Consider the following 20,546-nt stretch of genomic DNA (forward strand, 5'->3'; position numbering starts at 1 on the left):
TACTGGGGAGGGAACCCAGGGACATTCTACTTCTGAGCTACACCTCCAGCTCTATTTTTCATTCTTTATTTTGAAACAGGGTCTCACTAAATTGCAGAGGACCTCACTAAGTAGCTTAGGCTGGCTGTGAATCTGAGATCCTCCTGTCTCGGCCTCCTAAGTACTGGGATTACAAGCATGCACCACCACAGCTGCCTGCCTAAGGCAGGTATTCTTGGAGCTTAGCTCTGCTTAGCTGCCCTATACCTGGTCTCATGTAAAACCACAGGCAGAATTGTTCCCAAGACCTAAGAGCTGGCTGCTCTGAGGTGCAGAACCTCAAGAGGTCTCACAGGTCCTGCTAGGAGGGCCAGTTAAACAGAGGGCCTCCTGTCCCTCCTTCCTGATTCTGCCAGGAAACTTTCTTTGCAGGGCTTGGGGGGGGGGGGGGGGTGCCTCAGGGAAGGTTTCCCTGGCAGTGGCTCCCTCTTGGGGCAGGAGAGGTGGGTGCATAGAAGGAAAAGACTAGGAGCTTGGGAGCCCCTAGCCTCCCGGGGAGAGCCAGGCCCTCTGGGGTGACCTGTTTGTAAGGGGCAGGTGTGAACATCATGAAGAGCCCAGGGCTAGTGCTGCCAGGTATAGAAAGGCTGGAGGCGGGTCTGGGCCCAGGCGGGCGTTGGGGCGGAGCCCAGCAGCCCTCTCTACAGGGCTCTCTCTTCACTGGTCAAGGTGGCAATTCTCCGCAGGTTTTCCCTGACTTTGATAAACTCAGGGGCGTGTTCCTCTTCCTTTTCCGGTGGTTTTTCCAGCTGGAGGAGAGAGAAGCAGAGATATGAAGTGGGTAGGGCGGGCCAGGGGGATTCCTATTCTCAAAAGCAATGGGTGTGGACCAAGGGTCCTCTCAGTGAGGAAGCAGAAACAGCCTGGGATCAGCTTTGTCACCAAGCCTGGTAACTGGCAGTGGGGGCAGAGCATGAGACTGTGTTCTCATGAAGCCCACTTCAATCTGTGTATCTCCTCTGGGCGTCCAGTTCTCCATCTCTCAACTAGGAATGCCGCCAGCTCACAGGGCAGTTATGATCATCAGAACTAGTGTCTGCTGGGCTGAAGAGGAAGCTGAGGTTCAGAGAGGGAAGGCTCTCATGCTGCTGGGTGGCAGAGCACAAGCTGCAGCCAGGGGTGTCCTGGCCCTGCACCCTTGCTGCTGGCCCTCCCTGGGGAGACTGCTCGGAGGAGGCTGCAGCCCAGCCTACCTGGCCCAGCCTCTGCTGCCGCCTCAGTAGCTCCTGCTGGAAGGGGCACTGCAGTTGCTTGGCCTCCAGCTCCTCCTTCTTCTTCTTGATGAGCTGGCTTCGACGGCGATGCTCCAGGACACGCTGCAGCTCTGACTTGCTGTCCACACCAAGGCCCCTAGGGTTGGGGAGCCATCAGGAGCCCCTCCTCTTTCCACCCCCAGGGTCAGGGCTGCACCTTAGGGTGACACCAGTCCCACCGTTACTGCCTGGGGTAGCGCCTGGAGGAAGGACCGTTACTGCCCCATCTTAGAGAAGGGGCAACGAGGCAGCGAAGGGACCAGACCCAGGCTTGTCTGGCCATAGGGACCAGGTTTGCATCATTTCTTGTCCTTTTCTTAGGACAAGTTTCTAAAGGTGGAACTGATGGGTCTTTTAAATGACTGTGGGTGCATATTTCCATTTGCCCTGAGAAAGGTTACCTGATCTATACACTACAACAGGGTAGAAAAACACCTATGTCTCCCCACCATCACCAGGCAATCTTTTTAGATTACAGAATCTGATAGGCAAGAAATAATATTTGATTTCATTTGTTTCCTTGACTGTGAGTCCTTGGAGCAGCTACTGATATGCTTAGCAGCAACTTGCATTTCTTCTTTTTTATTTTAATTTTTTGTGGTACTAAAGATTGAACCCAGGGGCTTTCTACCTTTGAGCTATACTCCCAGCCTTATTTCATTTTTTATTTTGAAACAGAGTCTTCCTCAGTTACCAGGTGCTGGTCTTGAACCCATGATCGTCCTGTCTCAGCCTCCCAAGTACTGGTATCACAGATGTGCACCACAGTGCCCGGTACATTTCTTCTTTTGCAAATCGACTGTACCTACCTTTTTCCATCTTTTTTTTTTTTTTTTTTTGCAGATTGAGAGAGATGAATATCTTCATATTTTCATATATATAATTTTTTAATATCATTACATTTATAAACATTAGGCCTGGCATGGTGGTGCATGCTTGTAATCTCAGTACTTGGGAGGCTGAGACAGAAAGATCGCAGGTTTAGAGCCAGCTTCAGCAGCGTAGTGAGGCTCTCAACTTTATAAGACCCTGTTTCCAAATAAAAATATAAAATAGGTTGGGAGTATAACCTGGAGGTAGAAGTCTCCTGGGTTCCTTCCTCAGTACCACACACACAAAAAAATAAATAAATAAAAATTAAAAATTAAAAAAACTTTACAAACATTCCCTCCTACTTTGGCTGTATGCTCTTTTCTTTTCTTTTCTTTTTTGTGGGTCTGGGGATGGAACCCAGGGGCATTTGACCTCTGAGCTACACCCCCTAGCCAATTTTTTACTCTTTATTTTGAAACAGGGTCTCACTGAGTTGCAAAGGGCCTCACTAAGTTAGCTGAGGCTGTCCGCGAACTGCGATCCTCCGGTCTCAGTCTCCCGAATGCTGGAATTACAAGCGTGCACCACCACACCCAGATTTGTATGCTGTTTTCAACTGTAATTTTTTTGGTATTATTTGAAAAGTTTTGTATTGGTATAATTGTACAATGATAGTGATATTCATGGTGATTTTTGGCATTCAAAAGAAATGATCATTCCAAAAGCAATGAGAGAAAATTCTCATGTTATAATAATAAGTGGAAACAAAAACAGAAAACAGCCTGGTATACAAAAGGATATCTGCTAGAACTTTTCTGTCACACAGCTGGAAAATCACAATGAAAATCACAACCGGCTCTAATACCAGAGCCGGCCAGCAGAGGGCGCGATAGAGAAGGCGGGAGGCATTTCCCAGCCTCAGAGGGAAACCCCAACCCCACTTCACACCCTATGGATTGGGAGTCCCCCGGCCTGGCACTGCCTGGATGCCCCTGAAACCATCTCTCGCTGGGCCTTGCTGTGGAAGAGCCAACCACCGTCGATTGTGCCTCTCTGGACATCAGTGTCCACCTCAGCCAGAGAGCCTTTGCAAAGCACTCACCAGACCACGAGCCTCTTCCTAGTCCCCTTTCCAGTCCAAACTCCTCACCAGTCGGCCACATGGAGCTCCATGTTTCCCAGCCATCTGCATGCGTTGTTCTTTCTGCCAGGCGACGCCCACCTCCCAGCCCAGCAGGCTCCTGTTCCCCCTTTAGGCTTTAGCCTGAGGTGCCTGTGAAGTCCTCTTGGACCCTCCCACGGCTTCTCCTCTGGGTTCCCAGGCCCAGGTGGCCCCATCAACACAGCCCTCCTACTGCTGGTTATGTCTTTGCCCCAAGTGAGAGCAAGAACCAGGCCCCGTCTTTCTTGAATTGTAGGTATGGGCACGGTGCCTGGTACTCAGTACTGCTCAGTCAGTATATCCACCGCAGGCCATGGTGCTGGGAAGGAGAATAGGGAGGCTCTGGTTCTAGGGCCCCGCTGGGTTTCCTCCGGGGAACATGTGGGTTCCCTCTGCCCCCTGCACGCCAGGAGCCCCAGGACGACGGTCAGGCCTGCCTTCCCAGAGGGGCGCCCATCTGAGCCCCGGCAGGCCTGGGACGCCAGGCTGCACCCCACCTTCTGTGGTTCATGAGCAGCTCCCGATGCAGCTCCTGGTGGCTCCGTGACGCCTTCACAGGGTTGGGCAGCTTCTTGGGCTTGATGAGCTCCGGGTTCCAGTCTCTGTACTCTGGGCGGGCCATCAGACCCCCGATGTCTGCCCGCTCCCGCTGGATCTCTGAGTACATTGAAGCTGAGGAGGTGGGGAAGATGCTGGTCAGAGCTGGCCTCACGACCCACTTATCCCGGGCAGGCACAACTGGACGGGCAGAGTTCTCTGTTCAGATGGGACTTAGCTGCTCACTACTGTGTGATTCTGAGCAAGAGAGCTTATTCCCTGAGCCTTGGTCTCCTCATCTGTAAACTCAAAATAATAATTGCATCTATGCACTGGTTGTGTAAATAATGGAGATGTTATTTATTTATTTATTTATTTATTTATTTATTTTGGTGGTACTGGGGGTGGTACTGGGGGTGGAACCCAGAGGCTTTCTACCTCCGGGCTATACTCCCAGACCTTTTGTATATTTTATTTGGAAACAGGGTCTCACTAAGTTGCCGAAAGCCTCACTAAGTTGCTGAGCTGAGGCTGGCTTTGAACCCGTGTGATCCTCCTGTCTCCCAAGCGCGGGGATTACAAGTGTGCGCCACCACGCCCGGTTTTTAATGGAGATGTTTTAAAAAGTGATACTGGGTCACAAAATATGGGTCAACATTGGCTTATGTTTTTGGCCTGACTTTGCAAAAAAGGATTTCCCAACACGCAATAAAGGGGATTATATTCGAGTGTTTTTTTTCCCCAATGAGCTTGTACCAGAAAAAGAAAATATATCTATGTATTTATTTTTGAAGTATGGGGGATGGAGCCCAAGGAATTGCAAACATTTGGCAAGCGCTCTACTACTGAGATACATCCTCAGACCTTGTTTTTATTTTTTTAGGTACTAGGGATTGAACCCAGGGTTATTCGACCTCTGAGTTACTTTCCTAACCCTTTTTAGTTTTACTTTGAAACAAGGTCTTGCCAAGTTGCTGAGGGAGTTGCTAAGTTGCTAAGACTGGCCTAGAATCTGCAATCCTCCTGTTTCAGTCTCCCAACTACTAAGTAGTGGAATCACAGACCACCACACCTGGCCTTTTAAAAAAAAATTTTTTTTTTTAAATTTTGGGACAAGGCCTTGATAAGTGGCCTTTTTACATTTCTGAAGAGAGGCAGAGTTCCTCAAGAATGGGAGGAAATCCCAGATCTCGGATAAACAATTTAACACATCTTGGGAGTGTAACAAAAGGTGTGGAGGTCTGTGCCACAGACAGGGCTGCCCCCCCACCCCGCCTCAGAGGGGGTGGATCCAGCTGGGATGGAGAAAATCTTCAGCAAGAGTTCAGGCTGATGTGTATTTACCATTAGCTCAGGACAAGAACCTGCGCTTTTTATCTTTGTGTGGTTTTGTTGGGGTAATTATTTCTCCCCTCACACACCGCAACATATTTCACTGTAACATTTATATTCCTGCCTGGCTCCCCTGAGATTTCTCCTCATCATCTGGAGCTTCTCTTGTATCCCAATTACTCCCTATCCTGCACAATTAAAGAAAACATGACCTTTCACTCTCTGTTATTAGCTAATCTCACTTAACTGAATTGTGCTGCTATGAACATGGGTATGCACATGTTACTATAATTCTATGGTTTCAATCAGTTACTTTTAATTTTGAAACAGGGTCTAAGTTGCAGAGGGCCTCACTAAGTGACTGAGGCTGGTGGTGAATGTGAAGTCCTCCTGTCTCAGCTTCCTAGGATTACAGGTGTGCCCCCATGCCCGGCGACTCCTTCTCTTTGAAATGTCTAAAAGTGCACATGCGCTTTTATAGAGAGAAATATCCCTGCCCTCTCAATCTGCCTGGTCCTCAGCTGCTTACAGTAATTAATTACAGTGATGACAGTGACTGGGCGTGAGCTCTGCCTCCTCGCGAGCCCAGCTTTTCTGAGCTCCTTCTGTAGGCCAGGCACTGGCGTGTCTGCTCTGCTATGTCATAGCACTCAATAAACACTGGTTGGTAACTGCTAAAAAGAGCTTGGGGTTTTGGTCTTAGGGAACATGCCCTAAAGCATATGGTTTCCATAGCAACCAAGCAAGTCTGTTATAGACGGGGATGGGGAGTCCATGCAAACACCTGAAAGTGACTAACAGCTTGTTGGGGTCATAAAAATGCAGAAGGGAGGTTCATGGTATCAGTCCCAAGGTGACACTGCGGGGGGGGGGCACCGGCACCTAATGGGAGACTGTGCTTTGTGAGATGAGGTGCAGGAGAAGCAGGGTGGCCCTCCTGCTGTCACCGCCGCAGGACGCTGCGAGGAGGGTTCAGTGAGACCACGCAGACACCCAAGCGCACTAGAAAAAGGCTAGTTCTGATAAGGTATTGTGAATACAGCCAGATCAGGTGTCGGAGTATAGAAACATATCTGCTATTTTTCCATTGAATTAGCATTCTCAGAACCATTTCTTCTTCTTTTTTTTTTTTTTTTTTTTTTTTTTTGCGGGTCTGGGGATGGAACCCAGAGGCATTTGACCTCCAAGCTACACCCCCTGCCCTATTTTTTATTCTTTATTTTGAAACAGGGTCTCACTGAGTTGCAGAGGGCCTCACTAAGTAGCTGAGGCTGTCCACAAACTGTGATCCTCTGGTGTCAGCCTCCCAAATGTTGGGATACAAGCGTGTGCCACCACGCCCGGCTCTTTCAGAACCATTTCTAAAATAGAAACTATTTTTAAAAGTTGTTTTAACTAGTACATTATGATTATACATAATGGTGGGATTTGTTTAAAACAAGTATTCTAATTAATTCCTTTCTTCTCATCTTTTTCATAGGAATGTTTGTTTTCAGATTTTATATATATATATATATATATATATATATATTTTTTTTTTTTTTTTTTTTTTTTTTTTTGCGGGTCTGAGGATGGAACCCAGGGGCATTCAATCTCTGAGCTACAACTCCAGCCCTATTATTTAGTCTTTATTTTGAAGAAGAGTCTCACTGAGTTGCAAAGGCCTCACTAAATAGAAGCTGAGGCTGCCCACGAACCGCGATCCTCCAGTCTCAGCTTCCTGAATGCTGGATTACAAGCGTGCGCCACCATGCCCAGCTAGGTTATATCTTTTCTAAGTTTTTGGTTCTTAGAAAATGGTTGTAATGATATTTGGTAGGTTTTTTTTTTTTTTTGGCAGTACTGGGGATTGAGCCCAGGGCATTTATTCAACCTTCAAGCTACATTCCCAGCCTTATTTTTTATCGTTTATTTTGAAACAGGATCTCATTAAGTTGCAGAGGGCCTCACTAAGTAGTCGAGGCTGGCTGTGGATTGCAAGCGTGTGCCACCACGCCCGGCTTAGTAGTTACTTGAAAATGGGCACTTGACAAAGTTAGCAGTTGTCTCCTTCTTCCTTTTGTGGGGACATTTTCTTAAGCTGTGGAATCATCTTATCTGGTAACGAGTGTTATAGAACATGGTGATTCAAATCGGAGCTCTGGGATCCCCCTTCCAGCTTTTGACGTCTGTTTCTGTTACTGAGGTCCACCAACCTTTAGCCGAGTAATTCTTAGCTCCGTTCTTTCTTCCCTGCACCCTTAGCGCTTGCCATTGTCACACTCTACTCCCGGCTCTCCCCTCCCCTCTGTCCCTCAAACTTCCCAGGGCTGCACACTTTGCAACCGCCACAACATTGTTAAAGAACTAAGTGTATTTTGTTAAAATGATAGAGCAGGAAACAGAAATAAGTTCTCTAACTTTAGGGAAGGATGGCAGAGGATACAGTGATGGATCCAGTGAAACCCAAGGAGAGGCAGTTCAGTAATGTAGCCAGTACAAAATATGTATGCAAAAGCAAGCGCTCTTCAGGACGGGAAGGACCACTGAGAAAGTGCGCCATCATAAAAGAGCTGTGCCCTCCACAACTGCTTTTGTAGTTTTTACAATTTGCCAGGTATATTCGGCACATGGGTGGGGGGAGCTAAGTAAGCAAGGTTTCTGTTCTCATAGAGCCAAGACTCCAAGGGAGGCAGACAGTGAACAACACACACACACACACACACACACACACACACACACACACACACACAAATGCACACACGAACGCTCACACATGCACATCAATGAAAGCAATTGATTGTAAATGAAGAGGAGTTCCAGAAAGGAAACACTGGCAGCCAGGTGCAGGGGAGGCCTCCCTGAGGCGGGCCACAGCGGGATGGGACGATGGGAGGGGAGGCTGCTTGGGGCCCAGGTCATGTGGCTCATGTCCCTTGAGTGGTCTGGGTCCTTTCGGGGATACAAAGGCCCAGCATGCCCAGTGTGGCGTGAGCGAGCCGGCAGAGCTCAGAGTGAGGGTGGGCGGATGGGTTCAAGTTGGGAAAAAGCTCATTGTTCTGGTTGCTGTGTGGAGAAAACTCAGCAGGTTTGGGGAATTTTTTTTATGACTTTGTTTTCTTCACTTCACTCGGCAGTCTCTGTTTGTCTGTCTGTCCCTCCCATTAAATTCCAGAGGAAAAGCCTCTGATTAGCCTGGCTAGGTGTTTTCATGCCATGGGTCACCAGTAGCCAATGGTCAACTGCACCATGGTCAGAATTCACCCTGCAGAAGGATGCAGGGTACAGAGTTGCCTTACAAAGAGGGGTCCTGTTTGGTTTAACTTTTTGTCATCGTTTCCTTTAAATTCCTACTACATTTTTCTTTTTTTTACTGGTGGTTGACCCAGACCTATTCTACCTCCAAGATACACCCCCAGCCCTTTATTTATTTATTTATTTATTTATTTATTATTTATTTATTTATTTATTTATTTTTGGTGGTACTGGGGGTGGAACCCAGAGGCCTTCTACCTCTGGGCTATACTCTCAGACCTATTTTATATTTTTTAATTTGGAAACAGGGTCTCACTAAGTTTCTGAGAGCCTCACTAAGTAGCTGAGGCTGGCTTCGAATCTGTGTGATCTTCCCATCTCAGCCTCCCAAGCACAAGCACGGGGATTACAAGCATATGCCACCACACCTGGCCAGCCCTTTTTATTTTAAGACAGGGTCTTGCTAAATTGCTGAGGTGGGTCTTGAACTTGTGATCCTCCTGGCTTCGCCTCTCAAATACTGAAATTATAGGTGTCCTCCTCCATGCCTGGCTTAAATTCCTACTACATTTTTATTCTTTATTTTGAAACAGGGTCTCACTAAGTTGCAGAGGGCCTCACTAAGCAGCTGAGGCTGTCTGAGAACCGCAATCCTCCCGTCTCAGCCTTCTGAATGTTGGGATTACAAGCCACCAGCTCGGCTTTCTTTTTTTCTTTTTTTGCAGGTCTGGGGATGGAACCCAGGGGCATTTTACCTCCAAACTACACCCCCTGCCCTATTTTTTATTCTAAATTCCTACTACATTTTGAACAAGTGGCCCTGCAGTTTTACTTTGCTGGGTCCTGCAAATGAGGTAGTCTGCCCTGTACCCAGGTCCAGCCAGTGGCCAGCTCTGACTCCAGGGTCTGCTTCAGGCCTCTCTCCTTTTCTATTAAATCAGTAATGAGCAGTGGTGGTGTAGTAGTTGTGGCAGGCTCCCCAAGGAGGTGGCTGGCTCTTTAGCCTAGAGATGCAGTTAGGAAACCTGCTGCTTTGCCCCCCAGACTGCTGAATTCAAAACAGCGGTGAGATCCATGTGTAGGGAGTAGAGGAGGATGGCAGGGGAGGGCTGCTGGCAACCCCCAGGGCTCAAGAACTGCAAAGCCAGCCTTCTTGCTTTTTTTTTTTTTTTTTTTTTTTTTTTTTTTAGTTAGTTAACTGAGCCTCTGTGTAGAAGAGCCTCACACAGATCTGTCACAGAAGAGGATCTTTCAAAAGCAGCCTTGGAGTTGTCCAGGGTACAACCTGTCTAGCTGTACGGGCAGCCCTAGTAGACAGACCAAGCTCTCAACTCTGTACTAGGCACCTGCCAAGCACTGAACAACTCCAAGTACAAGACAATGCAAACTGTCCTGGGAGTCAGCTGGGCCTCTGGAGGTGAGATCGAGGGTCATTCCCAAGGCTGCTGGGGTCTCCTGAGAGACTGGACACTAGTGGTCATGATGGGACCAGGAGAAGAGATGGACATTATACAGGTCAGCTCTGCAAAGAAAAAGATCATTGCCCAAAGGAAGAGCTACAGGGAGAGGAACAGGAGAAATTTATCTAGCTAGTATCTCTTAAAGATATGGTTAGGACCTTTGAGACATTCAGGCCTGGATTCGAATCTCAGCTCTGTTTCTTCTTAGCCAAGGGCAAGTTTACTTACCTTCTGGATCTGGAGTCTGAGAACTACAGCGTTGGGCTCAACTCCCACCATCTGGGGACCGCCATGCCCGCTCATTGCTTACTGTCTGTGGCTGCGTTTCAGCTGGAACAGCAGAGCTGAGTGGGTGGTGCAGTGGCTGCGGGGCTGGTGTTTTCTCCTTTCTAAATGAGCATTACAGTAGAACCTTTCTTCATGAGGTTTTTTTCTAAGAAATGAGGTAATACTTGAAAGGTTCTTGGCAAATGCCTACTGGAGAGTTGAGGGTACAGCAAGGCATGTTGTACACTGCAGAATGCCAAGGCTTCAGCTCCTGTAGATTAACTTTGAATGGTGCCCCAGGACTGTACAGTATGACTACCCTGTTAGCTGCTATTGACAACTACTATTTATGAATCTCATGCCTAGTGCTGGGTTAGGCATTGTTCTTAAAGACTACCTTGGTTAAATGAGTCTTAGCATCACCATGGGAAGTTTTAACATACTAATACCAAACTGGGTGTGGTGGTACATGGCTGTGATCCCTCCCAGTACTTGGGAGGCAGAGACAGGAGGATTATAGATTTGTTGCCAGCATCAGCAATGTAGCAGGCCCTCTGAAACTTAGTGAGATCTTGTTTCAAGATAAAAAAGTAAATAGGGCTGGGGGTATAGCTCAGAGGTAGTCTCAAGCTCCTATATCACAAGGAGAGGGGGAGCAGATGGGAGTTTTACTAATGGAGTTCCAGTTCCCAGATCACTCTGAGGACAGCTGTAGGACCCCAGGCTGTCTGTTCAAGGTCCTGGTGTCCCTCTGTCTGCCTCTCCCCTGCCTGGGTGGTCCTGTCAGATATTCAATGGCATTAATTATAACCAAAGACACATGACTCAGTAAAGAAACATAGCTAAAGCAAAAGTTTCAGAAGTGACAAATTGGTTTTCAGTCATGGTGGCCCCCCTACTTAGCCACGTGGCTTAGGTAAACTGTGTGGCCACTCTGGGCCTCTGTAGGTGGGGACAATGTGGCTCCTGCTCATGGGGTCTTTGCAGGGTGGAATGCTAGAACGTGCATGCTGTGTTTGGCCCATTGTCCAGCAGAGTGGTGCTCATCAAAGGCACATTATGATCCTGTCTTGAAGGGGCCTTGGGTGAGAGCCCTGGACATTTGGTTTGGATTTCATAATCGCCCTGGGAGGCAGCCCCTATTAGAGATGAGAAAGCCAAGGCCCAGTGAGGCCAAGATATGACGCAAATAAATGCCCAAGTCAGGATCTTTGGACTCCAAATCTAGTGCTCTTTCTACCACACTTCTAAAATGCTAAATGTTTTTCAGTTGACAAAGCAGGTTTCATGAGCCCATTTTATAGATGCGAAAATGGAGGTCTGACGACTGAAGGATGACTAGCCCATGTGAAATACAGACACTGAGGAGCCTCAGCCTGGCCTGTAAGTTTTGAACTTAAGCCACGATTCCCAACCTGGCTGCCCCTGTGCTGGTCATGGGTCAGGAGAGGGCCCGCTGGTGCCCTCTCTTCCTGGGCTATTGGCCAGTCCTCATTCCTCTGCCCCACACTCAGGACCTTCCTGGCTGAGCAATTTAAGAGGGTGGCAGGGCACAGGAGAAGGGAGTCATTTAAAATAATACTGGCAAGGGAAAAAGAAGCATTCAGTACCAGTGACAGGCATGGCCACGGGATTTCACGACCCTTCTCACTTTTCCTCCCAGTGGGCAAGGTGCCCACTTGTATTACCCTGGCCAGCAACCAAAGAACAGTGTATCTGGTGCCAGATCCCAGTGCCTCTGACGAGGCCTGGAAGGCCCCATCAGGGCTGCATTCAGAGGCTCATAGCAAACTCCCTGGACACCTCGCCATGGCCAATCCTGATAGCTGGTCCAATCCCAGATCTGCCACAGACTGCATCGTCCTGAAGCCACATTCTCCAGGAAGGCCCACTATTCCCATGCTAATCTGCATGCTACAGGCCACATACTGTGCAAGCACCCAGCAGTGTTTCACCCAGCAGAGTGAAATTCTCACCACAGGCTGAGGAATTGGGAAAATCATCACCTGCTGTTTACAGATGAAGATGAGGTTGTCTGATTTCCCCAGATCACACAGCCAGTGAATACAGGAGCTTGACTCTGAGCCCTGCTATTAAGCAGATGACCCCCTAGGCTCTCTAAAAATGGGCGGGGGAGAGGCTGGATCAGGTATTAATCAAGATTTATCTAAATACCAGAAACAAAAGGTCGGCAGGAGCTCGGGCTGTATCTGGGTGCCACTTTGTCTCCTCTCCTTTTTTGAAACCCAGGACAGCAGGAGGCCTTTCCTCTTTCTTTGCACCCAGGTGGGAACATAGCCCAGCTGTCCAAACTCAAAGAGCTCAGCTCCAGCAGTGCTTGAAGGCTCTCCTTCTTCCACCCACCTCCTCCCCAAACAGAAACTGAATAGAAGTGGTCTTACTGCTTGTGCCGGGTCCTTGGGAGAAAATCAGAAGCTGGACCTCGGCTCTGCGCTCCGCTCCACCGGGAAGTCCCAGATCAGCCAGGAGGGCTGCCTTTGAAGGGCGGTCCTTAAACCCCTGGGAATGGAGGCCCCTGAAATGTGCCAACAAGGGAGGCAGCTTTGCATTCTTGTTTATTCTGGTATCAATAAAAAGGAACCGTTACCATAGTAACGGTGTTTCACTTGGTGCATGGCCACTTCCGCGATGCGGAACACCGTGTCCAAGCCACCGTTAGAGAGGCACAAATAAACGCCCATGCCGTCAGACAGAGAGGGGCTGAGCTTTGTTCCCAGCAGGGCGGCTCACAGAAAGGAATTGCCGGGCAGGCAAGAGTGGTCCCAGTACTTCCAGGAGGAAGGGGGAAGCTTCCCACTGTAGCAAAGAGTTTTTCAGGAGGAAATGACTTTTAGGGTGTCAGGGGTGACAAATGTAGGGAGGAGAAACTAAATAGCATGTGGTCAATTCTTGGTCATCAGGAAGAGTCACAAACTCCACGTGCATTAGTGACTCAACACCCCTAACTTCTCCCAGTAGGCTCCTGGTCAGCCGGGCTCTGCAGGGGCCAGTGAACGCCCTGCGCCTTGGTTTCCGAGCTAATCAAATGTGGTCGGGAGGCAACATAGACAAGTGAGCGGGAGCGCAAGAGAGATGCTTGTATGATCTAAGGGCGGGGTCCCCGCAGGTGCCACTGTGCCTGGCAAGACCTGTGTGCCACCAACAGCTCAGAGAGAGCATGGTTCACTGTGTGCAGAGCCCAGGGTCAACCTGGTCATGTGGATAATGGTAACCTAACTTCAGAATCGGCTTTACTTGGAAATCTGGATGTTTTCTTCTCCCAGCACTATCCGTTGTCCCCCAGTTAGGAAGCTGGTATCTACCAGTTAAACTGGGCTTTTGCCCTGACTTTATTTTCTCATACAATCTCAGTTGGCTTGATGGTGGTGAGGTCAGAACATGTGTCGACTTGAACAGAGGGATTAAAAATGTGCACACCTGTAATCCCTGTTCCTGGGAGACTGAGACAGGAGGATTGCAGGTTCAAGACTCACTTCAGAAATTGGATGAGACCCTCAGCAATTTATCAAGCACCTGTTTCAAAATAAAAAATAAGAAGGGCTGGGGTGTAGCTTAGATGTAGAATGTCCCTGGATTCAATCCCCAGTACCAAAAAAGAAGGAACAAAAAAAGCAATTTCATAGAGCCGGGCGTGGTGGCGCACATTTGTAATCCCCGCCTTGGGAGGCTGAGACAGGAGGATCGCACAGGTTCAAAGCCAGCCTCAGCTACTTAGTGAGGCTGTCAGCAACTTAGTGAGACCCCGTCTCCAAATAAAGCATAAGATAGGTCTGGGAGTATAGCCTGGAGGTAGAAAAGCCCCTGGGTTCCACCCTCAGTACCCCCCCCAAAAAAAAGCAATTTCATGTTCTCGCTAGCTTGTATTATTTGTTTGTTTAAAGAACATTTATTGAGTACCTATTGTGTTCCTAGTTCTGTTTTTAGTGTCAGGGGTACAATGTAAATGGGATGGACAGTATCTTCAGAGAGTAACATGCAACATTCAAGGGGAGACTGGAACAATAAATAAAAAGACACAGCTGGGTGTGGTGGTGGCATATGCCTATAATCCCTGCACTTGGGAGGCTGAGGCAGGAGGATCACAGTTTTGAGGTCAGCTTCAGCAACTTAATGAGACTCTGTTCAAAGGGAAAAAAATGGGAAAAAAATGGTATAGCTCAGAGCATCTAGGTTCTGTCCTCAATATAGAAAGAAGAAAGGAAGAAAGAGAAAGAGAGAGAGAAAGAAAAAAGAGAAAGAAAGGAAGGAAGGAAGAAAGAAACCAGGAGTGGTGGTACATGCTTATAATCCCAGTACTTGGGAGGCTGGGACAGGATTGGAGGCCTGTGGCCATCCCCAGCTATTAAAGGAGGCCCCCTGCAACTAAGTGAGACCTTGTTTCAAAATAAGGAATAAAAATAGGGCTAGGGGTGTGGCTGGGAGGTAGAATGTCCCTAGGTGCAATCTTAAGTACTATTAAAAAAAAAAAAAAGAAAGAAAAAGGTAAATAAATAAAAACAAGGGGACACACAAGAAAATATCCACCTGTGCTGTGTGCTCTGGTGAAAGTAAGGTGAAGAGAGGCTGTGGGGGCCTGGGAGGCTGAAGGGGGCGACGAAGCAGGTCAGGCCAGGTCAGCTAGTCACATTCATACAGCTGAACAGTATGTGGTCTTTTTTGTTGATTCTTCCAAAATTCTGCTTTCCTTGAAAGGTTTTGAATGATGGCCTTCCAGACTCACCCTTCCTACTCTCATGGTGGAAGAAGACATCTTCTTGCAGTCCCTGTTGGCTGTCCTGGCTCCTTCTTAGGAGTGTCTCACTCTGCACGTGAGCAACTGCAGCACCTTCTGGGGCTGGACCTTGGAACCAACTCCGGGTCCTTGCCCTGGGACGGGGCACTTCTGGCAGCCTCCCCACCCCCTGTAAGCCAGTTCACCCCGGGGGAGGAGGCTCTGAGAGTTCCCATTGCCAGCAATGACCTCCCTTCCCACTGGCCCTTTCCTGAAAGATCTGATGGCAGCCACAGAACCACTGAGGGCCCAGAGCAGGGGCAGGGAGGCTGAGGTAGGTGACACTACCCCCAGGCGTTTGGGACTCCCTGTGCTTCTTCCACTGAAGCTCTTTTCAGTGGATCTTGGGTACAGCCCCATCAGACTCACGCGGCAGCCTGAGGGCAGGAGCCTGCCTTCCTAGTATTTCTGTGCTGGTTAAGGGTGTTCAAGAGCTGTTGCTGGCCCAAAGACACCAAAACGCTGCTGCCCCTGAGCCGCTCTGACAGCATGCCTGGGTGGCCACGCAGGGGACTGGTGTTCCACGACCACTGCTTCTTAGGCCATGCCCCCACCACGAGCCGTCACAGCACCCATGATGGGTGGGATCAGTACCATGTATATTTATTTGCCCAAAAATGTCCCCTCCATATATAGGAGAAAATCAAACTACAAAACCACATTGTAGTATGATTTTTTTTCCCCAAAATAAAAAATATTATTCTATGCTTAAAGAACTGATCTGGAGGCATAGATACTAATCTATTCACAAAGGTCAGTTCTAGATTGATGTATCTCCAATATCATTACTAGATATCATTGGATGAGAGTGTTAAAAATGGAACTACTGAGCTGGGCACGGTGGCATATACCTGTAATCTCAGTATTTGGGAGGTTGAGACAAGAGGATCTCAGGTTGCAGGTCAGCCTTTGCAACTTAGTGAGGGCCTCAGCAACTTAGTAATATGCTATTTCAAAATAAAATAAGATAAAGTAGGATTGGGGATGTAGCTCAGAAGTAGAATTCTCCTGGGTTCAACCTAATTAACACACACACACACACACACACACACACACACACACACACACACAAATAAGTAAAATAAAATAGGGCTGAGTGTGTAGTTCAGAGGCCTGGGTTCAATCCCCAGTACCTCAAAGAAAAAAAAAAAAAAGAAAAGGAATTACTGGGACCTGCTCTTAGAGCATGGTTTGCTGTATCAGAACCTTTGAGTGGTGGCCTAAGAATATGGATTTTAACATACTCCCTGAGGGATTTGTTTGGATTTAACAGTTTGAAAACAACTGTTCTGTGTGAAAAAATGACAGGCTGTTGCCCTTTGTCACTTATTTCTGTAATATTTTTGGCTTAAAATTAAAACCAAGGAAGGCGTGGTGGTGCATGCTTGTAATCCCCGCCTTAGGAGGCTGAGACAGTAAGATCACACAGGTTCGAAGCCAGCCTCAGCTACTTGTGTGGCTCTCAGCAACTTAGTGAGAACCTGTTTCCAAACAAAGTGTAAAAAATAGTTCTGGGAGTGTAGCCTGGAGATAGAAAAGCCTGTGGGTTCCACTCCCAGAACCACCAAAAAAAAAAAAAAAAAGCAAACAAACAAAAACAACAAAAGCCAACACCCAAGCATATATTGCTTTTGTTTTCAGAAAAAATCTGTCAAGAGGAAAAAATATGAACAAGAACAACCTTTCCCAACCAACGACAGCTAGTTTTGAGTCACATCTGGTTCAGTTATGCCCATTTTGAATCTGGAAGAGAGGCTCTCAGCACTGTGCTCAGGAAACAACACAATGCCGCCTGGGTCTGTATGTCTCCCTGGAGGCTGACTGTACTTCCAGAAGACTCTGGAATATGAGGGGTCTGGGATCAAAATTCTTGCCCTGCTTCATGGTGGACTAGGGAACTGAAGGGGATCTCCGAGGGATCTCCCTCCCTCCCACACTCCGGCCTGCCTCTGAAGTCTGATTTCCTCGATGGAGGGATCTGAAGGACCAGATGGATCAAAGACCCAGCAGTTGCCAGGGCAATGGGGCATTTCCTGCATTGATTTGGGGATGGGATTGCAACTTGCAGGAAACGAAAAAACAAGTCCTCCTCAAACTGGAGCAACTTAACATGGGGCCACAAACTTGCACAAGAAGTTTCCATGGTAACTCAAAACTCCCTCCTGGGCTCTGTTTCAGCTGGACTCTCCAAAGCCCCAAAGAGGTTTCTGGGTAGCCCCCCACAAACAGCCCCCACTTCCCTGGCCACCCCAACCATGCTCTGTTGAGAGGACATGGGGGAGAAGCTGCATTGGCAGGAAAACTTGTCATAGGACCCGGGGAGAGAGCATACAGGACCGAGAGTCACCTGTACAAGTTGGAACAGGAAAGCATTGACCAGGACGGAACTTCAAAAGTGAACTCTGGAAAGTGGAAGGGGATGGGGAAGAACCGAAAGTCCTGCAAGTGATTTGGCTGGCTGATTTGGTTTCTAAGGTACAGAAGGACCCTGGGGTGTCCCTCACTTCATGCACATTTTAATTCTCCTGTAGCCAGACAAAAGTGGCACAGTGGATCTAGGAGTGGGGAGGGGTGTGTGTGTGTGTGTGTGTGTGTGCGCTTGCGTGTAGGGAGCCTGGGCAGGCCCTAGCTTGCCAAGACAAGCAAACTTCCAGGAGTCCTAAATAGTAGGATTCCCAGAGGTAGCAAATGAAAACGCAGCCCTCTTGTTAAAGTTGAATTTCAGATAGGCAATGAATATTTTACTGGTGTAAATGTACGCCATGCAGTATATGGAGCATACTTACATGTTATTTATGGCTTACATGAGATTCTAATTACACTGAGTGCCTTGTTTTATTTGACAGCCCCACTTGGTAGAGGCTGGGGTGGAGACAGTGCTGCCCCCTGCCTGCAAAAAAGCGCAGACACCTGGGAACATCCCTTCAGTCCACCTGCAGAGAGATACCTACCCCACTCCACCAGGACGCCTGAGCTCCGGGCAGGCTGGATAAGCACAGCGGGTGGAGTGTCAACATGGGCCAGTACCTTCCGCTCTCCACTAACCGTGGAGTGTGCGCTGCACCCCATCCCCGCTTCTCCCTTGTGAGGGGGGGGGTGTCCAGACCACAGGGCCCTCCCTGGAATCTCATTACCTCAGCACCATGGGTGACCCTGGACAAGTCGCATTACCACCTGGACCCGTGTCCCCGGACTTCCCCTGGTCGAGAGACAGATTTTATTTATCAACACTCCTCTGGCGCCCTGCATAGGACCTGGTGATATAGGGGTCCATACATTTCAGCTGACTGAGTGAGTGGGCAGGGCTGGGGGATAACAGCCCCTCGCCTCCAACAGACAGCGCGGGATAGCAAGCACCCAGTAACGATTGCCGCTATTATTACTGCCATTCTCAGAAGACGCACAGACTTGGGCGTGGGTGGACCGAGGTCTCCATGTGTTTTCCACCCCCAGTGGGATGGAAAAGGTCCCTTTGTGAACTGGGGCCAAGCTGTTGGGGCTCTCTGAGCCTCAGTCCCTCTTCTGCCATGTGGAGAAGACATCGTCTTTGCAGGACTCTTCAGGGCCTCTTTCTGGGAGCCTCTGCGCCTCCTGGCTTGCGGCTACTGTGGCACAGTCCCGAGACAGGCGAAGTGGGTTAAGAGCTAAAGAGAGGCCGCACTTGTTCAGGTGAAACCCAGGGTTTGCGGCTTAGGGCACCCTCTCTGGGGCTTGAGGTGGGGGCAGTAGGCGGGTGCTTCCTGGAGAAATCACAAGTTGGGATTTGAGACCAGGTTCCTTTGGTACGCGGCTCTTCCCTTTCCGCCTGCCCGGTCGTCGGGAGTTGAGGGCCCGCCCACTCGCCCCAGGAAGGCGCCGCCGGGCTCTGGTTTTCGCACTTGAGAACACTAGTTCAGAGGCTTCCACCCGGTGGCTGGGCGGGTCCGAGCAAGGAAAGCGGGGAGCCGGAGCTCGCGGCGGGAGCCCAGGCTGCCCTTCAGGCCCAGGCGTGCGGGAGAGCGGGTGCCCACCCACCCATGGCGGAGAGCGGGAGCCGCGCCCCTCGCCGGGCACTCACCCCAATGGCCGAGCCTCCGGCCCAGGCCGAGTCATCTCCAAACGTCCCTCCCAGCTCAGTTCCAAAGGGAGACACCTCAAGTGCTTAACGAGGTCACCCCCTTTCCACAACCCTGTTTTTCCAAATTATTTTTTTCTCGACAAAAAAGATGTTCTGAGTAGAAAAGCAGTGCGCGCTCACTGCGAAGACAGCAGCGCAGCGTGTTTCCTTCCCATTCGTTGTGCCTAAGCGCAGAAAACCGGCTCCTCGCCGTAATGTGCGGTCCCTCTCCCTCGTGTAACGAAATGCGAGACCTCAGAGTCCTCTCCGGCCACCCTCCCGCTCCTCCCTCCGCTCCTCCTGAACCTCTCTCTGTTTCTCCTCCTCCCTCCTCTTCTCTCGCTCCTCCTGCCGCTCCTCCCTCTTCTCCCTCCGCTCCTCCCGCCGCTTCTCCCTAGTTCCTCCCGCTCCTCCCTGGCTCCTCCCGCTCCTCCCTGGCTCCTCCCGCTCCTCCCTGGCTCCTCCCGCTCCTCCCTGGCTCCTCCCGCTCCTCCCTCCGCTCCTCCCGCTCCTCCCTCCGCTCCTCCCGCTCCTCCCTCCGCTTCTCCCGCGCACCCGGAGCAGGCGGCTCAGGACTGCCGGACTTTGTAGCCGGGAAGCCGGGCGCGAGCGTCTGCGTGTGTGTTCTCACACACAGGAGAAGGAAATATATGAGAGGACAGACCCCCAAAGGCTGCAGAAAGGAAGGAAAGAAAGGAAAGGGACGGACAGAGGAGAGGAGCGCCGAGGGCGCGGGGCGGCGTCGCTCTCACTCACCCGACCTGAGCAGCACCGCCCGGTAGAGCCCGGTGGCCTCAGCCGTCCCGCTTGCCCCCTCGCCGGGCCTCTGCGCCATTGCCCGCTCCGCCCGCCTCCGAGCGAGCGCAGGAGAGGGCTGGGGAGCGCTGGAGAGGGCTGGGGGGCGCTGGAGAGGGCTGGGGGGCGCTGGAGAGGGCTGGGGAGCGCAGGGGACTGTGACAGCAGGAGGGGGCTGGGGAGGGCTGGGGAGCCCAGGGGACTAGGAGCGCTGGAGAGGGCTGGGGAGCGCAGGGAGCATTGGAGAGGGCTGGGAAGCGCAGGGAGCGCTGGAGAGGGCTGGGGAGTGCAGGGGACTGGGAGCGCAGGAGAAGGCTGAGGAGGGCTGGGGAGCGCAGGAGAGGGCTGGGGAGCCCAGGGGACTGTGAGCGCAGGAGAAGGCTGGGGAACACAGGGAGCACTGGAGAGGGCTGGGGAGCTCAGGGGACTGGGAGCGCTGGAGAGGGCTGGAGAGCCCAGGGGACTGGGAGCGCTGGAGAGGGCTGGGGAGCGCAGGGAGCATTGGAGAGGGCTGGGGAGCGCAGGGAGCGAAGGGGAGGGCCGGGGAGCGCCGTGGAGTTGAGCGCAGGGGAACGGGAGCACGAAGCCGCGCGGGGGGGGGGGGAGCCCGCCTCTGCTCCGCGACGCGGCGGGGTGGGGGGGTATCTGGTTGCGCTGCAGGGCAGAGTGCAGGGCTGGTGGGCGTTCCCGCGCCCGGGCAGGGCCCGCCACACCTGGGGTCAAGTCCTCGCTTGCTGGGTGACCCCACTCTTTAGCAAGCCATCTT

At 50.4% G+C, this 20,546-nt stretch overlaps 1 protein-coding gene across 1 annotated transcript; it reads right to left on the reverse strand.

Annotated features, from left to right (window-relative positions):
• Nucleotides 1-680: 680 nt before the first annotated feature.
• On the reverse strand, nt 681-19,820 carry FAM107A (family with sequence similarity 107 member A; the record flags this gene model as incomplete). Its single annotated transcript, XM_080715043.1, has 4 exons — nt 681-788; nt 1,233-1,389; nt 3,765-3,939; nt 19,742-19,820. The coding sequence occupies 4 exons, from the start codon at nt 19,818-19,820 to the stop codon at nt 681-683; spliced, it is 519 nt and encodes a 172-aa protein (XP_080571169.1).
• Nucleotides 19,821-20,546: the final 726 nt, after the last annotated feature.

Source organism: Muscardinus avellanarius (assembly GCF_963383645.1).
Source record: "Muscardinus avellanarius genome assembly, chromosome: 18".
Classification (NCBI taxonomy): Eukaryota; Metazoa; Chordata; class Mammalia; order Rodentia; family Gliridae; genus Muscardinus; species Muscardinus avellanarius.